The sequence below is a fragment of the Phascolarctos cinereus genome, unplaced genomic scaffold, assembly GCF_003287225.1.
Source record: "Phascolarctos cinereus isolate Bilbo 61053 unplaced genomic scaffold, phaCin_HiC Scaffold_4;HRSCAF=312, whole genome shotgun sequence".
NCBI lineage: Eukaryota > Metazoa > Chordata > Mammalia > Diprotodontia > Phascolarctidae > Phascolarctos > Phascolarctos cinereus.
The window spans coordinates 104,134,082-104,158,744 of NW_027555847.1; the positions used below are offsets into that span (position 1 = coordinate 104,134,082).

The following is a 24,663-nucleotide window of genomic DNA, read 5'->3' on the forward strand; positions in this document are numbered from 1 at the left end:
ATTTTATTTATATTACAGAATCTTATTTTTTACAACTGTTTTCATTAGAAGCCCTCCACCACCTTGATTATTCTATAGTTCACTTCCTCTGAACCTTCTTCCTTCTTGGCATAAGGCCCCTGTATACATGACTTCATTTTCAGATGTACCCTAACCATGGTTAATGCCAGCAGGTGGCAGTGGAAAGAGCACTAGACTTAAGAACCAGCAAAGACTTGGATTCAAATGTCAGTCCTGACATTACCTGGTTGCACGACCTTTAAAAAGTCACTCAGCTTGTTTGAATCTGTTTCCTCATCCGTAAAACAAAGATAATGAAACTTGCAATACCTATCTCACAGGACTATAATGAGGAAAGCACCTGCAAACTTTAAAGTGCTATACAAACGTGACTTGCTTTTTTCTACTATTTCCTGATGATGTCCAATACGAGTTCTTTTGTCTGCAGCAGCACACTGGGCCAAAATCTTCAAAGAACATGTGACAATGACTCCAAGTTCCTTTTAATGGGTTCAAAATGACAGCTCAAACAACATCATTCTCTAAACACATTTTGGGTTATTTTTCTCCAGATACGTTCATGTATAATTGTTCACTATGAAATTCAACTGCCATTTTTTTTAAACCAATTCACAACATATTGTGATAACTGCTTGCTATTTAACTCATCAACTCAATATTTAACTATTGGGAGGGTTCCCTGGGTAACTTGTCATTGACAGCACTTACAAAAGTGCTTGGATGTCTTTATTTCCTATCTAGTGACAAAATATTCCCAATCCCATTGTAACTCAGGGGGGTTTATTTGTTTGTTTTTATTTTAACAAATCTTTTTGTAAAGCCTTCAAAAAATGTTTCAAAGACTAAAAAAGTTACTTTTTTCATAGATCTAGAATTGCTGCAAGGGACCTCAGAGGCATCCAGTCCAACCTCCTCATTCTGAAGATGAGGAACTGAAGCCTAAGGAGGTTACACAACATAGCAAGTCTCAGCTGTGGGATCTGAATCTAGGTCCTTTGACTCCAGGGCCAGTGCTGCTTCTACCATATCAGGTTGCTTCCTTACTCTATTTCCCAATAGCTATATGGTTTTAATACTTAAATTTCACAGGTTTAGATTTCTCAAATTCATGTCTAAGAAAGACATTCAATGATTCCAATAACAACAATATAGTTTCACCAACTTACTAGGACATCTTCAGCGATTTGCTCGTTTCAGGTTTCCAAGTCCCTCTTAGAAACTGCTCCAGATTTATGATTGCATTACTACCAGCACCTAAAACCCAGAAAGTAATGTTATTTAGATTTGGTTTATTGACATGATTAAGTAGAACCAAATGAAGATAATTCTATAACATCTTCCAGCTGAAAAATCTAATAAAAAGTTTCAAATAAGCAGGGTTAATTAAATCAGCATACAATTATAACCTAAAATTACCATACTTTCCAGATTATAACAAGATATCAAAAATTGGCCACTATATTAAGATCCTGAGAAAACTATAGTCTTGTTCTTTCACTGCCGTTAACACTTGCGTTTTATATTCCATTAGCAGGAGAAGTTAGGGCTACAAACCCAAATCTAAGCAGGGTTTTATAACTGACCAGAAAAACTGTCCAGATATTTCAAAAGGAAACTTCCCTATAAATCTTGTTACTTATTCCAATGTGTTCTATGGTCTAAAAATACGGAAAATTTATAATAATAAGTTATTTTCATTCATGCATGTACACTTATTCACCTAATGTGAAGTTGGAAGAATGTGCTAAATTAATTGTAACTCGAACATATAATAAAATTACAAAGTACCTGAGCAGAAAAACTGCACTGCTCCTATTAAAATAAAAAGTCCAAAAAGAAAATGCAATTTATCAAGGATAGTCCAATTTATATTACAGAAGAAATCAAGAATTTCAAGTGGTTCTAAATAATCGTTTCCCAATTATTATGTCACATGTTTAAATTGGCTTTATATCTAGCATTGAACCATAAATAGCTTATAGCTATGTGACTGTGGGGATTCCTAATTAAGTATGCCAATTTCCAAAATAAGATGACACTTTCATGTCCATAGAGAATAAGGAGTCTAAAAACAAAAATTTCTTATTTCTAAAACTTTCCCATTAATAGAGCAGGTGATTCCATTACTGTGACTAAAGGACTAATCAACAGTTCTGGTATATTAGGTAATAATTTATGACGTTAATATTACCTCGGGCCCATCCAACAGCTATCAACACCATCCAGGCATCTGTGTAATTGCTACTAGCATGTGTGATTCCACCTACGATTTTCCAAGTTCTGGTCACTTCCTTCATTCCTGTAGCCAAGAGTTTAACAGGCGGGAAACGATAGCACTCGGAAACTATGTCATATGGGCAATAAAATACAATATACCTGAAATAAAATTTTAAATATTTTATATGTGAATGGGGAAAGAAGCAGAAGAGAAATAAAAATACAATGTGTCATCATCAAGCAACATTTATTGAGTGCCCACACAGCATCTATTTGGAATTACAAAATAAATGGGGACATGGGACCTACCTTCAAGAAGCTTATAGAGGGGGAAATCTACCAAAAAAGCATTCAAACATACATAAAACAACAGAAATATAATATTGATATGGCCAGTCAAAGCTAGTTAATAACAAAAAAAATCATAATCCAATTGCATGGGTAAATTTTGAGTTTCTACAGATTTGATGTCTGACTGAAGACTATTATATGCACATGCATTGTGCTAGGTAATGAAAAAGATAAAAAATATAAAACATAGCTCTTCTCCTCTCAGATCTTACAAATTGTAGGGGAGGGGGCTAAGATGGCAGAGCATTAGGAAGTCCAGCTCTCTACCACAGCTCCTACACAAAGACCCAGAAAAGGTATCAAACAAAATCTGATTGGGAAATCCAAGGAAAAAAAAAATCAAAGTGATTCATTTTGTCAAGTCAGGTTGGCATAGTGAAAAAGAAAGTTCTATAGACACTGGGGATGAGGTCTGGCCAGGAACATGAGGCTGAGCAGAGCACTCCATTACCCAGCTCATTCCTGGAACAGGAAGCACAGGGCAGAAGAAGGTCCAAGGGAGTCCTTGAACTAGTATAACAGGATGCAAGACAGATGCCATCTGGCAACACTGACATTACCCAGTTCTTAGGATCCAAGTGGACTGAGACAAGGGGTCTGCATGTAGGGGCAGTGAAACAGTCAGTAGGCCTAAGTGAATAAGGAACAAGTTCAGGAGAGTTATTGTGTGGCTCCAATCCCAGGAGCACAACAGGGACTCAGTTCTACCCTTCAGCCCTGGCTAAAGTCTGCAGCACACTAGCCTGAGGAGATATTCTAGATCAAAGAGTCACCCTGAATCTGCAGAACCTCCCAAGAAGCCAACAGGAGCCAGCAGTATCTACTGAAAATGTCAACTGAGATCTTCCTCAGACCCAAATTTGGGTCAGGAACTCGCAGAGCTCAAAACCATGAGGGAAGTTAACAGGCTGAACTCCAGATTACAACACTTTGGGAGCACTGAAAGCTCACAGGTCCCATTCAGAGATATCTTTGAGACCCTGGAATAACATAATATTCAATGTCACAAGAAAGCAGCAGAAGAACTCAAGAGGACAAAAGCTCAGTCCAAACATCCTCCCAGAAGTAAGCAGAGCCCAGGTATAACATAAAGCCCAAAGTAGAGAATTAGGCTGAAAGAATGAACAATTAAAAAAATATATATTATGGCAACAGGGAAGATCAAGAAACAAACTCAGAAGAAAAGAATGATTCCGAAACATATACAAGCAAAGCCTCAAAGAAAAAATATAGTTTAGGTAACAATCCATCCAGAATTCCTGGAAGAGGTAAAGCAGAAATTATTTTTTAAAAAAAAAGCATGAGGGAGAGAAAAACAATGAGGAAAATTATCTCAAACAAATGGGGTACACAAAAATCTATACAACAAGGAGGAAGGAGTGGAGGGGGCAGGTGAAACTTGAACATTTCTTCCAACAATTAATATACTATGATTCATTCAACAAACATTTTTGGAAGCATACTATGTTAAAGACACTGGTACAGGCTTTGAGATATACAAAAATGGATAATAATCCTGGTCCTACACAGGACAGAGTTGTTTCTCATCCCACTAGTCATCAGTGCTTCTGGTTCTAGTTATCCATGCCTCCCTCGCTTAGCTTTAGAAGACTTAAAGTGGGCCTGAGCCAGTACAGTATCATATTTTGTCATTTGCTGTCAGCCAGCTACATTGTTGGGAATGTTGGTGGCTTAAAGATGAATTTCATTGTCACCATCATCAGCATCAAATACAATTGATTAAATGGTTATAACTGTGTGTTAGGGATGCCACAAAGCAAGTGACACTCACATGAACCTTGTCCTGGGTGAGGGTGGCACCTCCAAAGGATCAGGAGGAACAGGCAATAAAATAGGCAAATGCATAGCATGAGAATACAAAATGATATGGCTCTCTAGCAAATAACGTAATGTCAAAGAGCTACATCCTTCATTCTAGTATAGGGTCATGGAAGTTCTGAGCGTGCTAATTTCTGGAGTTGGGAGGGAGGTGTATAAACATCTTCACTCCTCTTTCTCTGCCTCCATATGGGATATTCAGGGAGAATTAGCACTTCTGGTGTGAGGGCTTACCAAGACATTTTTAGGGCTGCTCATTCACTTTTGGTGTCTACCTTCCCCCAACTCTCACCTGTGGCTCCAGGAAGCTGTAGCATACACAGCAGCCACACCCCAGTAAATTGTCTCAGCAGACAGGCTAAACTAGGTTGAGGGTAACCAACAGGGCTCAAACCTGTCAGTGAGTTAGAGGGATGTCTACCCAAGCATATAAAGACTTGCCCTGGTAGAATAAGTGGATGAGAACAATTTGTTCCAATGACCATGAAGGTGGCTGAAACAGGCACAGTGGAAATTAAAGATTCCAAAGTCATTCACTGCATCCCAGGCCATCACCAGTCATCTTGACTTTTGCCTTGTCACTGGACTTTGATGATTCTGGAAGAGAGAATGAGGCTGAAGACTCTCTGCAACTGTGCCTCACTAAAATCCAATTCATGTGCAAGTCAAGACATCAGCCATGATGTCATTGGTCCTCTTCAAAAACAAAGGACAAACAACAACTTTTCCCCACATTCTCCTTACTTCTAAACTTCCCTATTACTGTCAAGGGTACCACCATCCTCTACTCCCCCAGCCTCACCATCTAAATGTCATTCTCAATTCCTTATTCTTTCTCATCTCTCATACCCAATCTATTGCAAAAGCCTGTCAAATTTTACTTTTGTAATGTCTCTCAAATATGCTGCCTTCTGTCCTCTGATACACCATCATGGTATAGGTGTTCCTTCTTGTCAAACCTAGACTATACAATGGACAACTGGTTGGTCTGCCTATCACAAGAGTCTTTCCGATACTCTACCAGGGGTAGAGCCAATGTGGCAGAGTAAAGGCAGGGACTTGTCTGAGCTCTCTTCCAAAACCCTCCAAATATCTTTTAAAAAATGACTCTGAACAAATTCTAGTGCAGCAGAACTCATAAAAAGATAGAGTGAAACAAATTTCCTGCCCAAGACAATTTGGAAGGTCGGCAGGAGAGATCTGTTGCATCAGGCTGAGAGAGAAATGCAGTACAGCACAGGCTACCCTGGCAAGCCTGGAGCAGGCTTCAGGGCAACTGAATTGCTGGCAACAGTGACGGTTTCTGGACTTCTCAGCCTACAGACACCAGGGATAACTTAGAAGGTCAGCAGGAAGGCCCAGGGAATGACTGAAGCAGCAGCGGCTACTTCCCAGGGCTCTCAGTCCACAGACAGTAAGGGGGTCAAACAACTGGTCAGAAGGAGGTCTCTTTACCAGCACTGAGACAGGACTCTGTTGCTTTGCCCACACTCAGAGCAAGGTCCCAGCCCTGAGTGGCAGTCCCGGGAGAAGGAATAGCACTAGCATGGCAGAGCTGGCAGCCACAGTGAAGGGGGGGACCCTTCTCATAATTCAAAGACAGAAAAGAGTCCTTGTGGTAGTTCACAGACCAGAGCACAAGCCAGAAGAGTAGAAAATACCGCTCCTGAGATCATTCCTCCTTGGAAGAACAGAAAACTTTCAGGTCCCTAGAAGTATCTCTGAAAACAGCTGCTCCCCTGAAGCTTGGGACAGTGTGTACTTCACCCTGGAAACAGAGCCCTACTTTAACAAACAATTAAAAGTCAAGTAATAAACTGGGGAAATGAGCAAACAATGGGGGGAAAAAATCTGACTATAGAAAGTTATTTTGGTGACAAGGAAGATCAAAACACATACTCATAAGAAGACAGCAAAGTTAAAGCTCCTACATCCAAAGCCTCCAAGAAAAATATGAATTGGTCTCAGGCCATGGAAGAACTGAAAAAGGATTTTGAAAATCAAGTAAAGAAAAAAAAAGTAAAAGAAGTAGAGGAAAAATTGGGAAGAGAAATGAAAGTGATGCAAGAAAACCATGAGAAAAGAGTCAACAGCTTGGTGAAGGAGCCATAAAAAAATAAACACCTTAAGAAACAGACCAAATGGCAAGAGGCCCAAATGCTCACTGAAGAAAATAACTGCTTAAAAATTAGAATGGAGCAAACGGAAGCTAATGACTTCATCAGAAACCAAAAGAATGAAAAAAAAATAGAAGACAATGAGAAATATCTCATAGGAAAAACAACGGACTTGGAAAATAGATTCAGGAGAAATAATTTTAAAATTACTGGACTACCTGAAAGCCAAGTTCAAAAAAAGAGCCTACATATCTATGTCTTTCAAGAAATTATCAGAGAAAGTTGCCCTGATATTCTAGAACCAGAGAGTAAAACAGAAATTGAAAGAATCCACTGATTACCTCCTGAATGAGGTCCCAAAATGAAAACTGCCTGAAATACTATATCTAAATTCCAGAGCTCTCAGGTCAAGGGGAAAATATTACAAACAGCCAGAAAGAAACAATTCAAGTACTGTGGAGCCACAGTCAGGATAACACAAGATTTAGCAGCTTCTACCTTAAAGGATCAGAGAGCTTGGAATGATATTCCAGAGGGCAAAGGAGCTGGGATTACAACCAAAACTCACCTACCCAGAAAAACTGAGTATAATCCTTCAAGGGAAAAAAATGGAAATTCAATGAGATAGAGGACTTTCAAGCATTCTTGATGACCAAAGGTGAATAAGAAATCTGACTTTCAAATGTCAGATGAAGTCATCAGCTTCCATTTGCTCCATTCTAATTTTTAAGCAATTATTTTCTTCAGTGAGCATTCAAATGCCAGACTTAAGAGAAGCATAAAAAAAGTAAACAGGAAAGGGAAGTCATAAGAGATTTAATAAGGTTAGATTTTTTTTTTTACATTCCTACATGGGAAGATGATATTTGTTACTCATAAGCCTGTTCTCATTATTAGGGTAGTTAGAAGGAGTATATATAGACAGGGGTCACAGATGTGAGTTGAATATGAAGGGATGATATCTAAAAAATAAAATTAAGGGGTAAAAGAAGAACGTACTGGGAGAAAGAAAAAGGGAGAGGCAGAATGTGGTAAAAGAGGCAAGAAAAAGCTTTTACAGTGGAGGGGAGGGGATAGGGATACTCTCATCAGAATTGGCTCAGTGAGGGAATATCATACACAGGCTATAGGGTATAGAAATCTATCTTACCCTGCAGGAAAGTAGGAGGGGAAGGGAATAAAAGAAGGAAGAAAGGGTGATAAAAAGGAACACAGATTGGAGGAAGGGGTAGTCAGAAGCAACACACTTTTGAGGAGGGATAGGGCGAAAAGAGAGAACAGAATAAACAGGGGTAAGAGGAATAGGATGGAGGGAAATACAGTTAGCAATAGTTAACTGTGAAAAAAAAATTTGAAGTTTCTCTGATAAAGGCCTCATTTCTCTAACATATAGAGAACTATGTCAGATTTATAAAAATAAGAGCCATTCCCCAAATGATAAATGATCAAAAGATACAATCAGTTTTCAGATGAAGTAATCAAAGCTAGCTAGTGCCATATGAAAAAATATTCTAACTCACTACTGACTGAAGAAATGCACATTAAAACAATTCCAAGGTACTTACTACCTCATACCTCATATATTGGCTAATAAGACAGAAAAGGTAAATGACAAATGTTGGAGAAAATGTGGGGAAAATGCGACATTAATGCACTGCTGTTGGAGTTGTGAACTGATTCATCTATTCTATAAAACAATTTAGAACTATGCCCAAAGGGATATAAAACCATGTATACCCTTTGACCTAGAAATACCACTACTAGGTCTGTATCTCAAATGAGATAAAAAACAAAAAAGGAAAAGGATCTATATATAGAAAAATACAGCAGCTCTTTTCTGGGGGTAAGAATTAGAAACTGAGGGGATGCCCATCAATTGAGGAATGGCTAAATAAGCTGTAGTATGTAATTATGATGGAATACTATTATATTATAAGAAATGATGAGCAGGACGCTTTCAGAAAAACCTGGAAAGACCTGCTTGGGCTGATGCAAAGTGAAATGTACTGGGTACAAAATAACAGCAATATTGTAAGGTGATCAGCTGTGAATGACTTAGCTATTCTCACAATACAACAATCCAAGACAATTCTGAAGGACTTATGATGAAAAATGATCCACTCCCAGAGAAAGAACTGATGATGTCTGAACACAGATTGAAGCATACTTTTTAAATTTTTTCTTTATTTTTCTTGAGGTTTTTTTTTTGTCTCTTTTCTTTCACAACATAACTATTATGGATCTGTTTTGCGTGACTTTAAAAAAAAAAAAGTCTTTCCCACTCCAGTTCACCCTACACTCAAGCTACCAAAATGATTTTCTTAAAGCAAACGTCCAACTATGTCACTCCCATACTGAACTCCAGAGGCTTCCTGTCATCAATATCAAATATAAAATCCTCTGTATTTTAAATAAGTCTTTTATAACCTAGTGCCTCCTTAACTTCCCAGTCTTGCTACATCTTATACCCCTCCATGTACTCTTTAATCCAGTGACAGTGGCCTCCATTCTATTCTACAAACAAGACACTCCATCTCCTGACTCCGGACATTTTCAGTGGCTTTCCCCTATGCCTGGAATGCTCTTTCATCTCCACACCTCCAAATTTCCTCAGTTCCTGGATAAAATTCCACATTCTACAGGAAGGCTTTCCCAATGCCACTTAATTCTGGTGCCTTCTCTATATTATTTCCTATATTTCCTGCAGTCAATCAAATCAATAAATTTACTAAGTACCTACTAAGTGCTGGGGATATCTAAAGAGGTGAAAGGCCCTGCCTTCAAGGAGTTACAATCTAATGGGAGAAACTGCATGGAGCTTGTTTGTATACGTTGTCTACATGTTGTCTCTCCTCAAGAGTAGGAGCTCTCTTTTTCCTTTCTTTGTATCCTCAGTACTTAGTGTAGTGTCTGGCAGAGTAGGTATTTCATAAATGTTTAGCGACTGACTTCTGCTAAAGTTAAATAAAAAGTAGCAATTATCTCAGACAAAGCCAATAGCAAAACTAGACATGAGATAAACAGGAAAATTACATTTTGCTAAAAGGTACCATAGACAGTGATGTAGCATTAATACTAAATATATATGTCTGTTATGTCATAGCACCTAAATCCATAAAGGAAAAGGTAAATGAGGACAGGGAGAAGCTGTTATAGTGAGAGAATCAATTCATCCCTTTCAGACCTAGATAAATCTAACCAAAAAAGAAATGAAGGACCTGAATAGATTTTCATAAAAGTTAGATAGATCTCTGTGGAATATTAAATGGAAATAAAAAGGATTAGACATATTTTTCAGCTGTGAATTGTACCCTCACAAAAACTGACCACATATTAGGGGATTAAAAACCTCACAATCAAATGCAGAAAAGTAGAAATATTAAATGAATCTTTTACTGACCATAATGCAATAACAATGATATTAAATAAAGAACCTCTGAAGGAAAAATTACAAATTAACTTGAAACTAAATAACTTAATCCTAAAAAATGGGTGTGTCAAAGAACAAACACAAATAATACAAAATTGTATTCAATTCAAATTCATTCATATTTGGGATGCAGCCACAGCAGTACTTAGGGGAAATTTTATATCTTTAAACATTTTCACCAATAAAAAAGAGAAAGAACAGTTCAATGAATTGGACATGCAAGTTTTAAAAGCTAGGGAAAAAACCAACAAATTAAAAACCTTCAACTATACGCCAAAATAGAAATTCTGAAAATCAAAAGAGATTACAAAACTGGAAGCAAAAAAAAAACAACAAACCACTGAATAACTAAAACTAGGAACTGTTCTTTTAAATCACTAAAACAATATAAACCATTAACCAACTTGATTTTTAAAAAGAAAATCAAATTACCAATACGAAAATGTGAAAAAAAGCTAATTCACAACCAGAATTAAAAAAATTAGAAGCTATTTCTCCCAATTATATATCAATAAAACTGACACTCTAAATGATACGGCTTAATATTTACAAAAATATAAATTGCCCAGATTAACAGCACAGAATAGAGTACTTAAATAACTCTATCTTAGAAGTAGAAATTAAACAATCCATAAATGAACTCCCAAAGAAAAAGAAAAAATCCCAAGACCAAATGGATTTACAAGTAGATTCTATCAAACATCTAAAGAACAATTAATTCCAAAGACACAAAAATTGTTTCAGAAAAACTGGAAAAGGGATACTAACAAATTCCTTCTATTACACAAACTATGGTTTTGATACCTAATCTAGGAAGTCAAAAGAGAGAAAGGAAACTATAAATATCCCTAATGAATACTGATAAGATGTTAAATAAAATATTAGCAAAGTGACCATAGCAACATATGACAAAGATTTTAATCTTTGACCACAGTGTCCAGTTTGGATTTATGCCAATAATGCAGGACTAGTTCAATATTAGGAAAGCTATAAACATTACTGACCATTTTAGTAATGAAAAAAATCACGTCAACAGATGCAGAAAAGCTTTTGACAAGATACAACATCTATTCTGTTAAACACATAAACACATACACACATAAGAAAGCATTGGAATAATGGAAGCTTTACTCAATATGATAAATAGTATCTACCTAGAACCAAGAGTCAGTATTATCTGTAATGGGGATAAACCAGGGACCTTTCCAATAAAATTGGAGTAAAAATGTCCATCATCATCACTGGTATTAATATAATGCTAAAAATGCTACCTACAGGAATAAAACAAGAAAAAGAAACAAGAAATATGTGTAGTCAAAGAGGAAATAAAATCATCACTTATGAAGATGACAGTTTGCTTAGAGAAACCTAAACACTCAAGTAAAAGACTAGCTGAAACACTTAACAACTTTAGCAGAGTTGTAAGACATAATATAATCCCACATAAATAATCAGAATTTCTGTATGTTAGCAACCAAATCCAGCAGGAAGAGAGAGAGAAAAATTGTATTTAAAACAACTAGAGATAGCATAAAATTTGAGAATCTACCTGCCAAAACATACATAGAAATTATATGAACACAATTACAAAACAGCCTTTATGCAAATAAAGACAAATCTAAATAACCGGAGAAATATTCGCTGTTCACAGGTAGACCAAATCAATATAATAAAATTTATTGCTTTTCTTTGCATCCCCATTGTTAAACACAGTGCCCAGTACATGTTGTTGTTCAGTCATGTCCAACTCTTCATGACAACATGGACCATAGCATGCCAAGCCCTCCACTATCTCCTAAAGTCTGTCCAAGTTCATATTCATTGGTTCCATGACACTATCTATCCATTTCATCCTCTGCCATTCCCTTTTCCTTTTGCCTTCATTCTTTTCCAACATCAGGGGTTTTTCCAATGAGTCCCATCTTCTCATTATGTGGCCAAAGTATTTAAGCTTCAGCTTCAGTATCTGACCTTCCAGTGATCAGCCAGCATTAGTTTCTTTAAGTATTGATTGATTTGATCTCCATGCTGTCCAAGGGACTCTCAAAAATCTTCTCCAGCACCACAATTCAAAAACATCAATTCTGTGGTGCTCTGCTTTCTTTATAATCCAGTTCTCACAGTAAAACACTGCTACTGAAAATAGCCAAAACTTTGACTATATAGACCTTAGTTGGCAAGGTGATGGCCTTGCTTTTTAATAAACTATCTAGATTTGCCATAGCTATCTTTCCAAGGAGTAACCACCTTTTAATTTCTTTTTTTTTGGTGAGACAATCAGGGTTAACTGACACGCACGCAGCTAGTAAGTGTCAAGTGTCTGACACTGGATTTGAACTCATGCCCCTCCTGACTCCAAGGCCAGAGCTCTATCTACTGCACCACCTAGCTGTCCCAACACCTTTTAATTTCATGGCTGTAACTGCCATCTGCAGTGATCTCTGAGCCCAAGAATACAAAATCTGACACTGCTTCCATTTCTTCTCTTTCTCTTTGCCAGAAAGTGATGGGGCCTGCTGCCAAGATTTTAGCTTTGGGTTTTGGGGGGTTTTTTTAACGTTATGCTTCAAGCTAGCTTTCACACTCTCAGCATAGTTCATAGTTTCATTGAGCTATGCAAGCCTCTCCACCATGATAAGGCAGAGATGAGGCGGCAAGCCTGGTACACAGTAAGTGCTTAATAAATGCCTCTTGATTGACTGAATGAATACAAATATTCTCTCCAGTTTACTGAGGTCCTGAAACATAGAGTTTAGTAAATCACCATGTCTAGTTAGTGGCACAGCCTGGACTACATTTCCTCTTAGGTAATTCAACTTTAAAATATTTGTATCCATCCTCCCCACTGCTAAGCACAACAGTTCTCAACACACACCTGGATGAGTGACTGAATTTATCAAATATGCATAAGAACCATCTAGTGGAGAAAAGAGGAAATTGCTTCACAATTAGGTGAAGATACCATACAATCAAGTAACTCATTTCAGAGCAAAAGTTGCACATGATATATTTCAAATTCTGTGGGTTGAAATAAAGATAATTTCTTAGAGTTGGAAATTCCTGACAATAGTGAAGACAGCAGAAATGATGAAATTGAAGAATGACAGAAGAAAAGAAGTATGAGGCAGAGTAATAAAGTATAAGAAAAGTAAAGATTAACTTAGGACAAATTATTAGTGAATAGCTTATTACTATAGAAGTTACAAGTGTTTCATATACCTGTGTGTATTTTTTAAAGGAAGGACATCTTAAATTCAATATTTTTTCCTTTTAGGTTAACATTACTTTAGGTTTACATGACTTTAGTCTCTATCTGTTCCAATCCATCTAGTTCACTGCTATTAGATTAATTACCCTAAAATTCTCATTTCATCTTGTTACTTCCTTTCTCAACCCCTTCCACCAGCTCCCCAAATAAATCTTCAGTGGTTTATTATCTCAGTGGGTATATGGTATGTTCCAGAAGGACTAGCACCTCTGGTGTGAGGGCTTGCCAAGCCATTTTCAGGGCTGCTCATCCACCTTTGGTGTCCACCTTTCACCCAGCTCTCTCTCTCATCTGTGGCTCCAAGACACTGTAATAGGCATAGCAGCCATAATCTGGTAAACCATCTTGGCAGACTGGCTAAACCAGGTTAGGGGTAATTGACAGGCCTCAAACCGGTCAGTGAATCAAGGAGATGTCTATTCCAAGCATGTGAAGACTTCCCCTGGTGGAATGGGCAATGAGAACAATTTGCTCCATTGAATGTCCATGAAGGTGGCTGAAGTAGGCACTATGGAGAGCTTAGAACTTAGTCACACATCAAAGAGACCAAAATCATCCATTACATTCCAGGCCAGTGCCAGCCATCTTGACTTCTGTCCTGTCACTGGACTTTGACGACTACGAAAGAGAGAGTGAGTCTGACAATTTTGCGTGACTCTACTTCACTTAAATCCAATTCATGCATGAGTAAAGATATCACTCATTATGGCACTGATTCTCTTCAAAAACAGAGGACAAACAAACAACAACAACCTCAGTGGTGGCAAAAAAAATGCCTAAAAATTTAGTTGTGAACAAATCTATCCTATAAGTATGTAGCCTTGCATTCTCTCTTGGTTAGATCACATTTGGGATATTGCACTTACTTTGAGGTGCCACATTTTAAGAACAGCATTGATAGAGCCAACCATTTTGGAGACCAATTTGGAACTATGCCCAAAGGGATATAAAATGTGCATACCCTTTGACCCAGCAGTAGCACTTCTAGATCATACACATGGGAAAAGGACCCACATGTACAAAAATATTTATAGCAGCTCTTTTTGTGGTGGCAAAGAATTGGAAATTGAGAGGTTGCCCATCAATTGGGGAATGGCTGAACAAGCTGTGGTATATGAATGTAATGAAATACTATTGTGCTGTAAGAAATGATGAAAAGTCTAACCAGAAAAACGTGGAAAGACTTATATGGTCTGATGCTAAGTGAAGTGAGCAGAACCAGGAGAATGTTGTACACAGTAACAGCCACCTTATATGATGACTAATATTGATAAACTTAACCCTTTTCAGCAATACAAGGATCAGAGACATAACCAGAGGCCTCGTGATGGAAAACGCTATCTGCATCCAAAGAAAGAACTATGGAAGTTGAATCATTTTCATTTTTTTTCTCTTCTGTTGAGTTTTGTTTCCTCTTTCTGATGGTTCCTCCTATTGGTTTGAATTTTTACTTACAACTTCACTAATGTGAAAATATGCTTAATAGGAATGCAAATGTATAGCCTACATCAGATTACACGCTGTCTTGAGGAGGGTGATGGGGAGAAAGGGGGAGAAAAATTTTAAACTCAAAAGCATATGGAACCAATTGTTGATAAATCAAAATAAGCTAATAAAAATTTTTTAAAAAGGAATGTATATGTATAGCCTATTTCAGATTGTGCGCTGTCTTGGGGAAAGTGGTAGGGAGGGAGGAGGAGAAAAATTTTAAACTCAAAAGCATATGGCAGTGATTGCTGATAAATCAAAATAAATTATTTTTTAAAAAAAGAATAGGCTTGATAAACTGAAGATCATCCAAAGAAGGACAATCAGGATGGTTGATAAAGGACTCTGAGTTCCTGCCATATGAGGAACGGCTGAAAGAATTGGGCTTTTTTTGCCTAGAAAGAGAAGATTTTAAGGGCAAGGATGGGAACAATTGGTATCTTCAAATATCTGAAGAGATGTGATGTGGGAAAAAAAGAATATACTTTGCTCTTCTTGAGCCCAGACAGCAGAGCTAGCAATAAGAGTTAAAAGCTACAAATAAGCAAATTGAGGTTTCATGTAAGGAAAAACATATTAACATTAGAAGCATCCAAATTAGAATCGTCCAAAAGTGGAATAGGCTGCTCTAAAAGGCCACAATACATACTTCCTCACTAGAGTTCTTCAAGTACAAACAAGGGGGTACTGCCTAAAGCCTCCTGATTCCTCATAATTTTTTTAAGTTATACAATAATAGCTGGATCTAAGAATAAACATCTTAAATAGGACTGTGGACACACAGGTGGGATAAGTGATACAAGCTAGAGAGAAGTGGATGCCAAACTAATGGTACAGAGAAAAACTAAGCCATTATAAGCTGAAGTTCTGAGGAGAGTTGCAGTTAACACTAAGAGTTGGGTTGGAAGATGGGCCCAAAGGATAGACCACACAGAATTAGATTAATCCAATCTTGAAGCTAAAAGGGAATTTAAAATATCCTATAATTGCAAACTTGTTTAAGAATTAATTTTCTAAGGGTTTTTTAAAACTACCTTCACAAATTCTACTCAATTGCTTCTGCAAGTAATGTCATTAAATCAGATTTTCTCCTCTAACACATTCTAGCCATGTGACCCTGGACAAGTCCCTTAGCTGCTCAGTGCTGTGGACAATTCTTTTAAGACTATAAGATGCAAAGAAGGTGCTGATCTCCACTGGTAGAGGGAGCTTTCTCATCCGAGAGTTCAATGAAATCATAGCTCCCTATGCCCCCACCCAGTCCCTACATAGATCAGTCACAAAAAGACTTCATGTTAGTTCAACATGAAAGCCCTACTCAGGCAAATTATCAATAATAATAATTATAAACTAATAAATAACAAAGTCTAACTCAGTTATTACTATCAATAATAATTGTAGTAATTATAATAATAGTTTCTGTAAACATTCCCATCCTTCACTATGAGGCAATCATAGAATGACAAGTCCAAAACACATTTAATACAACTGTACTCTTAGTAATGTTAAATATAACAAGTATGGCAGTTGAGAGAGTAGAAATGGTGTGATACATGAACTAATCAGTAAATGGTAAATAAACTAATAAGTAAAATAGTTACCACATACAGCAATGAAATATTCATATTTCTCAAAAATTTAATTTTTAAAGTATAAAACATCACAAATACATGCAATCTTCCCAACATTAGTTATCATAAGTTATTGTTCCTCATTACCAGTAGATGGTGCTAATCCACAAACTTAAGTCATGTGATTGTCACTACTAAAGACAGATCTTTTTCAACTAGCCATATGGAGGATCAACTGGGGCTCACAGTCCACCAACCCAAAGTACCACATGACTATTTACAAGCTAGAATTAGATGAGGCAAAAGCCATGATGTACTAAAAATAAAAAACAAGAGGATATAATATTATCATCATTAAGCAACAATTATTGGGTGCTGACTGTTTTAGACACCAAGAATGATCTAAAGAGGTATATGACAGTTTCTACCTCAGAGGAACTCTACAACCTAAACGTGCTTAAAAATAACTGTAGTGTCTAAACTTTATGAAACAAAATAGATGTAGCTATGAAGAATTATAATGACAGAATTTTTTGTTTTAAATACTAATTTCAGGAAAGTTTTTGAAGATAGATATTATCTCGATCTCACATTATTCAACAACACTGTATTTGTGAATTGTTACAAAGACTAGTATTCTGAGGGAGAGGATCCACAAGGTCTGCTATACATAACTAAAATTTCTAAGTTGATATGAAGATGGGACAAAATTTTGCAACACTATAAAAAATTAAGATCCTAATTCATCATCTCTCTAATCTTATCCCAGTGACAAATTTTATCAGAAATATGAATTATAAATCAATACATACAATGACTAAAACCAATATACACAATGGACAACAATCATGTAAATGCAAACAAAGAACTCAGAATCAATATTATCATAATTTTCATTTATATAGTTTAAAAACAAAAACAATAAAAATGTACAATCTAATACTCCTTCCAAATTGCTTTAGAAAAATTATAAATTGATACACATAATTACAATTTGTATAAATGGAAAAAACAACAACTAAAGAAAAAACCCTGACTCTTCTATAATTATAGTAAGGAAGCTTGGCATCAAATAAGAAATGAAAAACTTAAGCTACCTTTCCCTCACTTCTTTGCAGAGTTTGGAAAATAACTATGTGGTTGGAATTATCAGGCTCCTTTGATATCTGAATTACTTTGAATTATATTCTCTCTCTCTCTTTCCATCTTTAGAGAGGTACAGAGAAGGAAAAAGGGATAGATTTGAAAAGTAAGGTATTATACAAACAGAAAATAATAATAAACATTTTAAAATATATATAAATCACAAAAAGAACATTCATCTTCTGCATATGCATTCAGCTAAAACATTTGCATAATTACAGTATTTTAGAACTGAAAGGTTTACAGGGTCATAAGTTTACAGATAGGGAACCTACCCCAGTCCTTCATTTTGCAGATCAGGAAACTAAAGCACAGAGATGTTCAGTTATTTGCCCAAGGTCACATAACTAACAAGTGGAAATACTAGGATTCAAATCCAAGTCCTCTAACTCCAAGTTCAGAACACTTTCCACAATCCTATGCAGTTTCTAAAGAATCTTACAGGACTTCCGCTTCTGGGAGCCAAGATGGCAGAGTGAAAAGGTAGTCACTCTCACCCTCCCCTATCAACCTCAGAAAATCCAGAAAATATCACCCCAGAAAAAAAAAAACCCCGGAACAGCTGAACTAGAAGACAGGGGACAGCAGTGCAGCAGCCCAGCAAACGAGTCTCTCAGTACCTCAGCAAAAATAAGGGAAGCAGCACTACAAAGGACCCCAGGCAGATAAGCACCCTGCAGCATTCACCTGAAAGGAGCTGAAGAAAGCAACCTAGAGTCTTCCAAAAGTCCCAGCCTTGCTGATTCAAATCCAACTCCAGGTAAGCTGTCAGAAGAACCCTACAGCCTCCAACTGTCAACCAGGAGGAGATCCTGAAGCCCAGGTGGTAGAGCAGGCAAACACCAACACCTGGACCTCTGAGTGCCTCAGTAAGGGTGGGGAACTGGTGGAAACCAGCTGAGAAAACCACCAGGTACCTCGGCACTCTATTGCAAAGGAATCTCCCAGTGCATTAGCAGAAAGGAGGGAGGCAGCATTGCAAGGGGCCCCAGGCAGATAAACACCCTGCAGCACCTCTAAAAGGAGCTGAAGAAAGCTAAAGGAAAGGAAAAGCAGGCAACCTAGAATTGCCTGAAAGTTCCAGCCTTGCTGATTCCAGCCCAACACGAGGTAAGCTGCCAAAACCCTACAGCCTCCAATTGCCAACATAAGAGGCCCCAGCACACAAAGCCAGTGACCAAGACCTAGGCTCCCAACACAAGAAGCTTGGGTCAGTGCCCTCTGTTCCCCAGCAGGAGAGCTCAATCTCTTTAAAGGCCAGGGAATAAAGAAACCATGAGTAAAAAGAAATGTACCATAGATTCATATTATGAGAAGAGTGAAGATCAAGACAGAAATTCTGAAGAGGACAACATTGTCAACAAACCCACATCTGCAACATCAAAAGGGAATATGAACTGGTCTGAAGCCCAAAAAGCCTTCTTAGAAGAGCTCAAGAAGGATTTTAAAAGTCTAATGAGAGAGGTAGAAGAGTCCTTAAAAATACAATTGGCCAATTGGAAAAAAAGTACACTGAAGAAAACAAGTCCCTAAAAAAACAATTGGCAAACTGGAAAAAAAGTACACTGAAGAAAACAAATCCCTTAAAAATACAATTGGCCAATTGAAGAAGGAAGTACAAAAACTAACAGAAGAAAACAATCTGTTAAAAACTAGAATTGGACAAATGGAAACTAATGACTCTATGAGAGAGCAAGAATCAGTCAAACAGAAACAAAAAAATGAAAAAATAGATGAAAACATAAAATACCTCATCGGTAAAACAACCGACCTGGAAAATCGATCCAGGAGAGACAATTTAAAAATCATTGGACTACCTGAAAATCATGATGAAAAAAAGAGCCTGGACAGTATCTTTCAGGAAATCATAAAGGAAAACTGCCCGAAGTCCTAGAACCAGAAGGTAAAATAACCATAGAAAGAATACACCGCTCACCACCTGAAAGAGATCCCAAATTGACAACCAAGGAATATAATAGCAAAATTCCAAAATTACCAGATGAAAGAGAAGGTGCTGCAAGCAGCCAGAAAGAAACAATTTAAATATCATGGAACCACAGTCAGGATTACACAGGACCTTGCAGCTTCTACATTAAAAGACCACAGGGCATGGAACATGATATTCCATAAGGCAAAGGAGCTTGGATTGCAGCCAAGGATCAACTACCCTGCAAAAATGAGCATGATTTTTCAAGGGAGGAGATGGATATTCAACGAAATAGGGGACTTCCAAACCTTCCTGATAAAAAGACCAGAGCTCAACAAAAAATTTGATCTTCAAGTACAAGATTCAAGAAAGACATAAAAAGGTAAATGGGACAGAAAGATACAAAATGTTGTTAATAAGGGCAGACTGTTTACATCCCTACAAGGGAAGATGACACTTGCAACTCTTGAGAACTGTATTGTTATTACACCATGTTAAAGGAGTATACATAAAGGGGTGGATATTAGTTGACTTTGATGTAATGATAAAAAAAAACTAATCAAGTGGGTTAAATGGATCCAAGTAAGTGGATTAGTCTGATCTTAGAAAATGTACTGAGAAAGGAGGAGGCAGACAAGGGTAAATTACATTACAGGAAAAGACAGAAAATCCTATTGAGGGGGAGAGGTGAGCATTGTTTGAACCTTACTCTCATCAGATTTGGCTCAAGAAGGGAATAACATAATCAGTTAGGTATAGAAATCTAACTTGCCCTATAGGCAGTAGGAGGGAAAAGGGGAAAGAAAAGGGAGGGGGGGATAGAAGGGAGGGAAGAAGCAGTAAGGGCAAAAGGGAAGAAAAGGAAAAGGGATAATAGAAGGGAGGAGAGACTGAAGGAGGCGGTGGTCAAAAGCATAATACTAGAGAGGGGGAAAGGAGAAAGGAAAAAGAAAAGCATAAACAGGGCGAAAAAAGGATGGAGAAGACACAGATAGTAATCATAACTGTGAAAGTTGAATTACTATCTTTTTTTTTCCTCTTCTGTTGAGTTTTGTTTCCTCTTTCTGATGGTTCATCCTATTGGTTTTAATTTTTACTTACAACTTCACTAATGTGAAAATATGTTTAATAGGAATGTAAATGTATAGCCTATAGCAAATTGTGCCGTCTTGGGGAGGGTGGTGGGGAGGAAGGGGGAGAAAAATTTTAAACTCAAAAGCATATGGTAGTGATTGTTGATAAATCAAAATAAATTAATAAAATAAATTTTTAAAAAATAAAATGCAAAAATAAAATAAAATTTCGTTCCTCAGTTTCCATATTACTCTCCCAAAAAAAAAAATCTTACATATCATCTTGCTATCACTTTAAAAATAAATGAGTAGCAGAAGTGTTATTTAATATACTATTGTGAGGTTGCAGAGCAATGTGCTAGGTTTTGAGGGTACACACATACACACACACACACAATATCACACCTGCCCTTATGGCACTTACCTAGAAATATACACAAATATCTATAATACAAAAGAGAGTATTATAAATACATAATAAAGGTCCAAAGTACTGTATGAGGTCTTAGGAACCCAAAAGCAGAGAACAAAGAGGCTTCATAAAAGAAATGGCACTTGAACTAGGGTTGAAGCACGCACATGAATTCAAAAAACAGAGATGGTGGAAGGTGGTATTCCAATACAGCACATAGCTTGAGAGAAGATATACAAGTTGGAAAAGATAAAATTTATTCAGAGGATTGTGAGCATGGAGACTCCAGGGTTGAACAAGATAAAGCAACAACAGTAGGGTGACAAAAAAGTGTGAAAGGCTCCAGACTGAGTCTAGACTTTATTCAGAAGGCAATAAAGAGCCACTGAAGGGTTTTGAGCACACATGACATAATCAGATCTGTGTACAAGGAAAATGAATATGGCAGCTGTGAGAGACTGGAAAGAGAAAAGGCTTGAAGCAGAGTAACTTAAAAGACTAATGCAACAGCTCAAGTAAGCGGTAGTGAATGAGCCCAGCCCTCCCATAAACTCCTCAGTGGCGAACTAAAAGGGCATCACAGGAACAACAAAGAAGACCAAGGAGAAAAGGCCAATAAGCTCCTCTATCCAGTCCAGGACTGCACAAGATAGTCAAATATATGTGGGTGCTTAAGAGAAGAGACAGCCATGGAGGCAGAAACTAGCACAAGCCCCCATAAATGGGACTCAGGAGCAACAGGATGTTGGCCCTAGCTTGTGGGCACAAACAAGAAGATACAGAACTATCTTCAAACAGGTAATTTTGCAAGGAGAAAAGGCTAGAGTATAAATTTGGGAACCCTAAGAAGGCAGAAGCCAGTGCTCTTGTTAAGGCCATGGCAAAAGACAGGGCCAATGAAGGGAGTGTGAGTAAAGGAAGACAATTTCAAAGACCTGAATCCAACTCTCCTTTCACAGCCAAAGCAGAAAAGAGTACCCACGTAGCACCTGGCCAGGGACATCTACAAGACTTGAAGCCAGAACTCTTGCCAGAGCCATGGGAGACAGGATACCCTTGGTACTCAAGTAGTTCTCATGGTAGTTGGGGAGAAGGGGGGAAGGAGTGAGGTCAGAATGGCCATGACACAGGATAGACCACAAGCCACAGCAGGATATGGGACCAATGCACAGGGAGGTCTTCTAGGAAGCCTGTTACCAACATGATCTCCAAGATTTGATTAGGGCCTGTCAGGGACAGAGCAGAGAATGAAGCCAACTCCTAATTAGGGATTATGCAAAGAGAATGGTATTCAGAACCATGGCCAAAACCCACATTGGGCCACCAGCTGAGAAAAGCATAAGCCAGGAATTATGGCAGAGGAACTGAACTAATACCATCCAACCCATCCAAACTACAAAATGAAAAGGATCAAACAAAATCTTACCCACCCCATCCAAAAGTACAGGGAAGAGAAAAGCTAGATCTTGGCCTTGGCCATAAAGTCCAAATGCAAGAATGGAAGCTAGAAATACACATCAACAGAAGAAAATTCTGAAAACAATGAAGAAATAGTATGGCTTAAGAGAAGCCTAAGAGATAAATTCAGAAAGAGGTCATTCTACAACAAGCCTAAGTATAGCCTCTGAGTGGAGAATGACTAGTTACAAGGACACTAAGAGTAGCTGGGAGAAATAAAGCAAAATTTTTAAAAATGAAATTAGCACTCAAGGGTGCTAAATGGAGGAAGAATAAACAGCTTAGAACAAAAGGTAAAACACTTTACTCAAGAAGTAGTAGACTCCCTAAAAAATAGAACAGAATAAAGATTAGTCAGTTATTTCATAGCACCACAAGAACAATGAAAGGACTAAAAACTTAGAAGAAAATGAAAGAGGAATCTACTATCAAAACAAAAACAAATGACCTGAAAAACAAACAGAAGAGAGATCATTTAATAATCAATGAACTTGGGGGCATCTAAGTGGTGCAGTAGATAGAGCTTCAGCCTTGGAGTTAGGAGGACCTGAATTCAAATCTGGCCTCAGACACCTGACATTTACTAGCTATGTGATCATGGGCAAGTCATTTAACCTCAATTGCCTCACCAAAAAAGGGGGGGGGGAAGAATCAATGAACTTCCTCAAATCTATGACCAAAAACTTGAATACCATATTTTATAAAATCTTAAAAGAAATTGTCCCAGAGCTATTATAAACAAGACAGGTAAAAATTAAAAAATCTACCCGTCATGTCCCAAAACTCTAAATTAAAAACATTCAAGAATGTTACAGAATGGAGCAGCTAAGTGGTGCAGTGGATAGAGCACCGGCCCTGGATTCAAAAGGACCCAAGTTCAAATCTGGCCTCAGACGCATAACACTTACTATCTGTGTGACCCTGGGCAAGTCACTTAACTCCATTGCCTAGTCAAAAAACAAACAAACCAAAAAAAAAAAGTCACAGAATTCAAAGTTCCAAGGTCAAAAAAAAAAAAGTATTACAAGCAGCCAGAACGAAAGAATACATATTAAGGAACCACAGTCAGTATTATACAAAACTATTCATCAACTACTATAGAGAAGATATTAAAATAATATTTACCAAAAGGCTTACAACTAATTATATCTTACATATAAAAAAGTGACATAAGCCTAAACTTGGCGGGGGATGGGGGGGAGGGAAGAAAAGGGATCAAAGAAAGGGAATGGATCTTTACCATAATAGCAGACTTTCAATCTTTCTTGACAAAAAGACCAGAGCTGAGAATAGTCTTCAAAATGTATTCAGAATAGCAGGAAGCAGCCTAATGAACTCCCATCACCTTGCCACTTCCACCTCCCAACTCCCAGTCAAATATAAAAACCCTCAAAATATAGGTAGAAAATGCCCCAGACCTAATTTTAATGGACAAATCCAAGAAAAAAATCATAATGAGTTATTTGTCCAGCATAGGTCAGCACAGAGAGACAGAGAGATCTGCTGACACTGCAGATGGGGTCTGATTGGGAAGCATAAGCCTGTGTAAAATATTCCATCACCCAGAGAGAGGCCATGAAACAGGGCAAGACAAGGTCCCAGACCCATACTGAGGCATCATGTACAAGGTATGGGAAAAGGTGCCAACTGGTAGTTTTGTTTCTTGCTACCATCCTGGATTAGACATACAGAGTGAACCGAGGAAGGAAAATGGGGTGGCATTCTGCAGCCACACCTAAGCTGTGTACTGAGCAAGAAGCGAATTCATTAGTGGCAGAGGTCAGATCCCAGGAGTAGAGTAGGGCTTCCCTTCCAGCTTCTAGCCCAGTTTGAAGCCTGAAGAAGAACAAGGGCAGGAATCTCAGACCAAAGGGAAGCCTGTAGCTCTAGAACTCTGAAGCAGGAGAGGTTCCCAGCTGGCTGATAAGGGCTCAGACCAGCAGCAATCTATTGCTGCTCAGACCCAAACCCAGGCCAGGAACCTGCAGAGCTCAGATCAGAGCAGGTAGTGATCATACTCTGCCCTGCATTAGACTACTGTGAGAACATTGAAAGCTTGCAAATACCAAACCTGAGCTGTCTCTAAGATTTTGGAATAATAACAACATTCATAACCCTAAGAAAGCAACAACAGGACCAGCCAAGACCTTCCCTCCAGAAGTGCACAGTAGCCAGCTCTACATCAAGTCTAAAGTCAGGAGGAAGGATGGAAGAATGAGCAAACAGCTATTATGGTGTTAGGGATGATTCAAGACACAAATTCAGAAAAAGAGAATGATTCCAAAATATATACATGGAATGTTTCAAAGAAAAACACAGCTTGGATAAAAATTGAACTAGAATTCTTG

The 24,663-nt window shown here is 37.7% G+C and overlaps 1 protein-coding gene across 1 annotated transcript in view; it reads right to left on the reverse strand.

Moving 5' to 3' along the window:
* Positions 1–24,663, reverse strand: part of TMEM38B (transmembrane protein 38B) — a 75,524-nt gene that overhangs the window by 9,873 nt on the left and 40,988 nt on the right. The window contains exons 3-4 of the mRNA XM_021002246.2: positions 2,213–2,397; positions 1,188–1,275 (exon numbers count right to left, since the gene is read on the reverse strand). Coding sequence (XP_020857905.1) covers positions 1,188–1,275; positions 2,213–2,397 — 273 coding nt within the window. The remainder of the gene's footprint in view (positions 1–1,187; positions 1,276–2,212; positions 2,398–24,663) is intronic.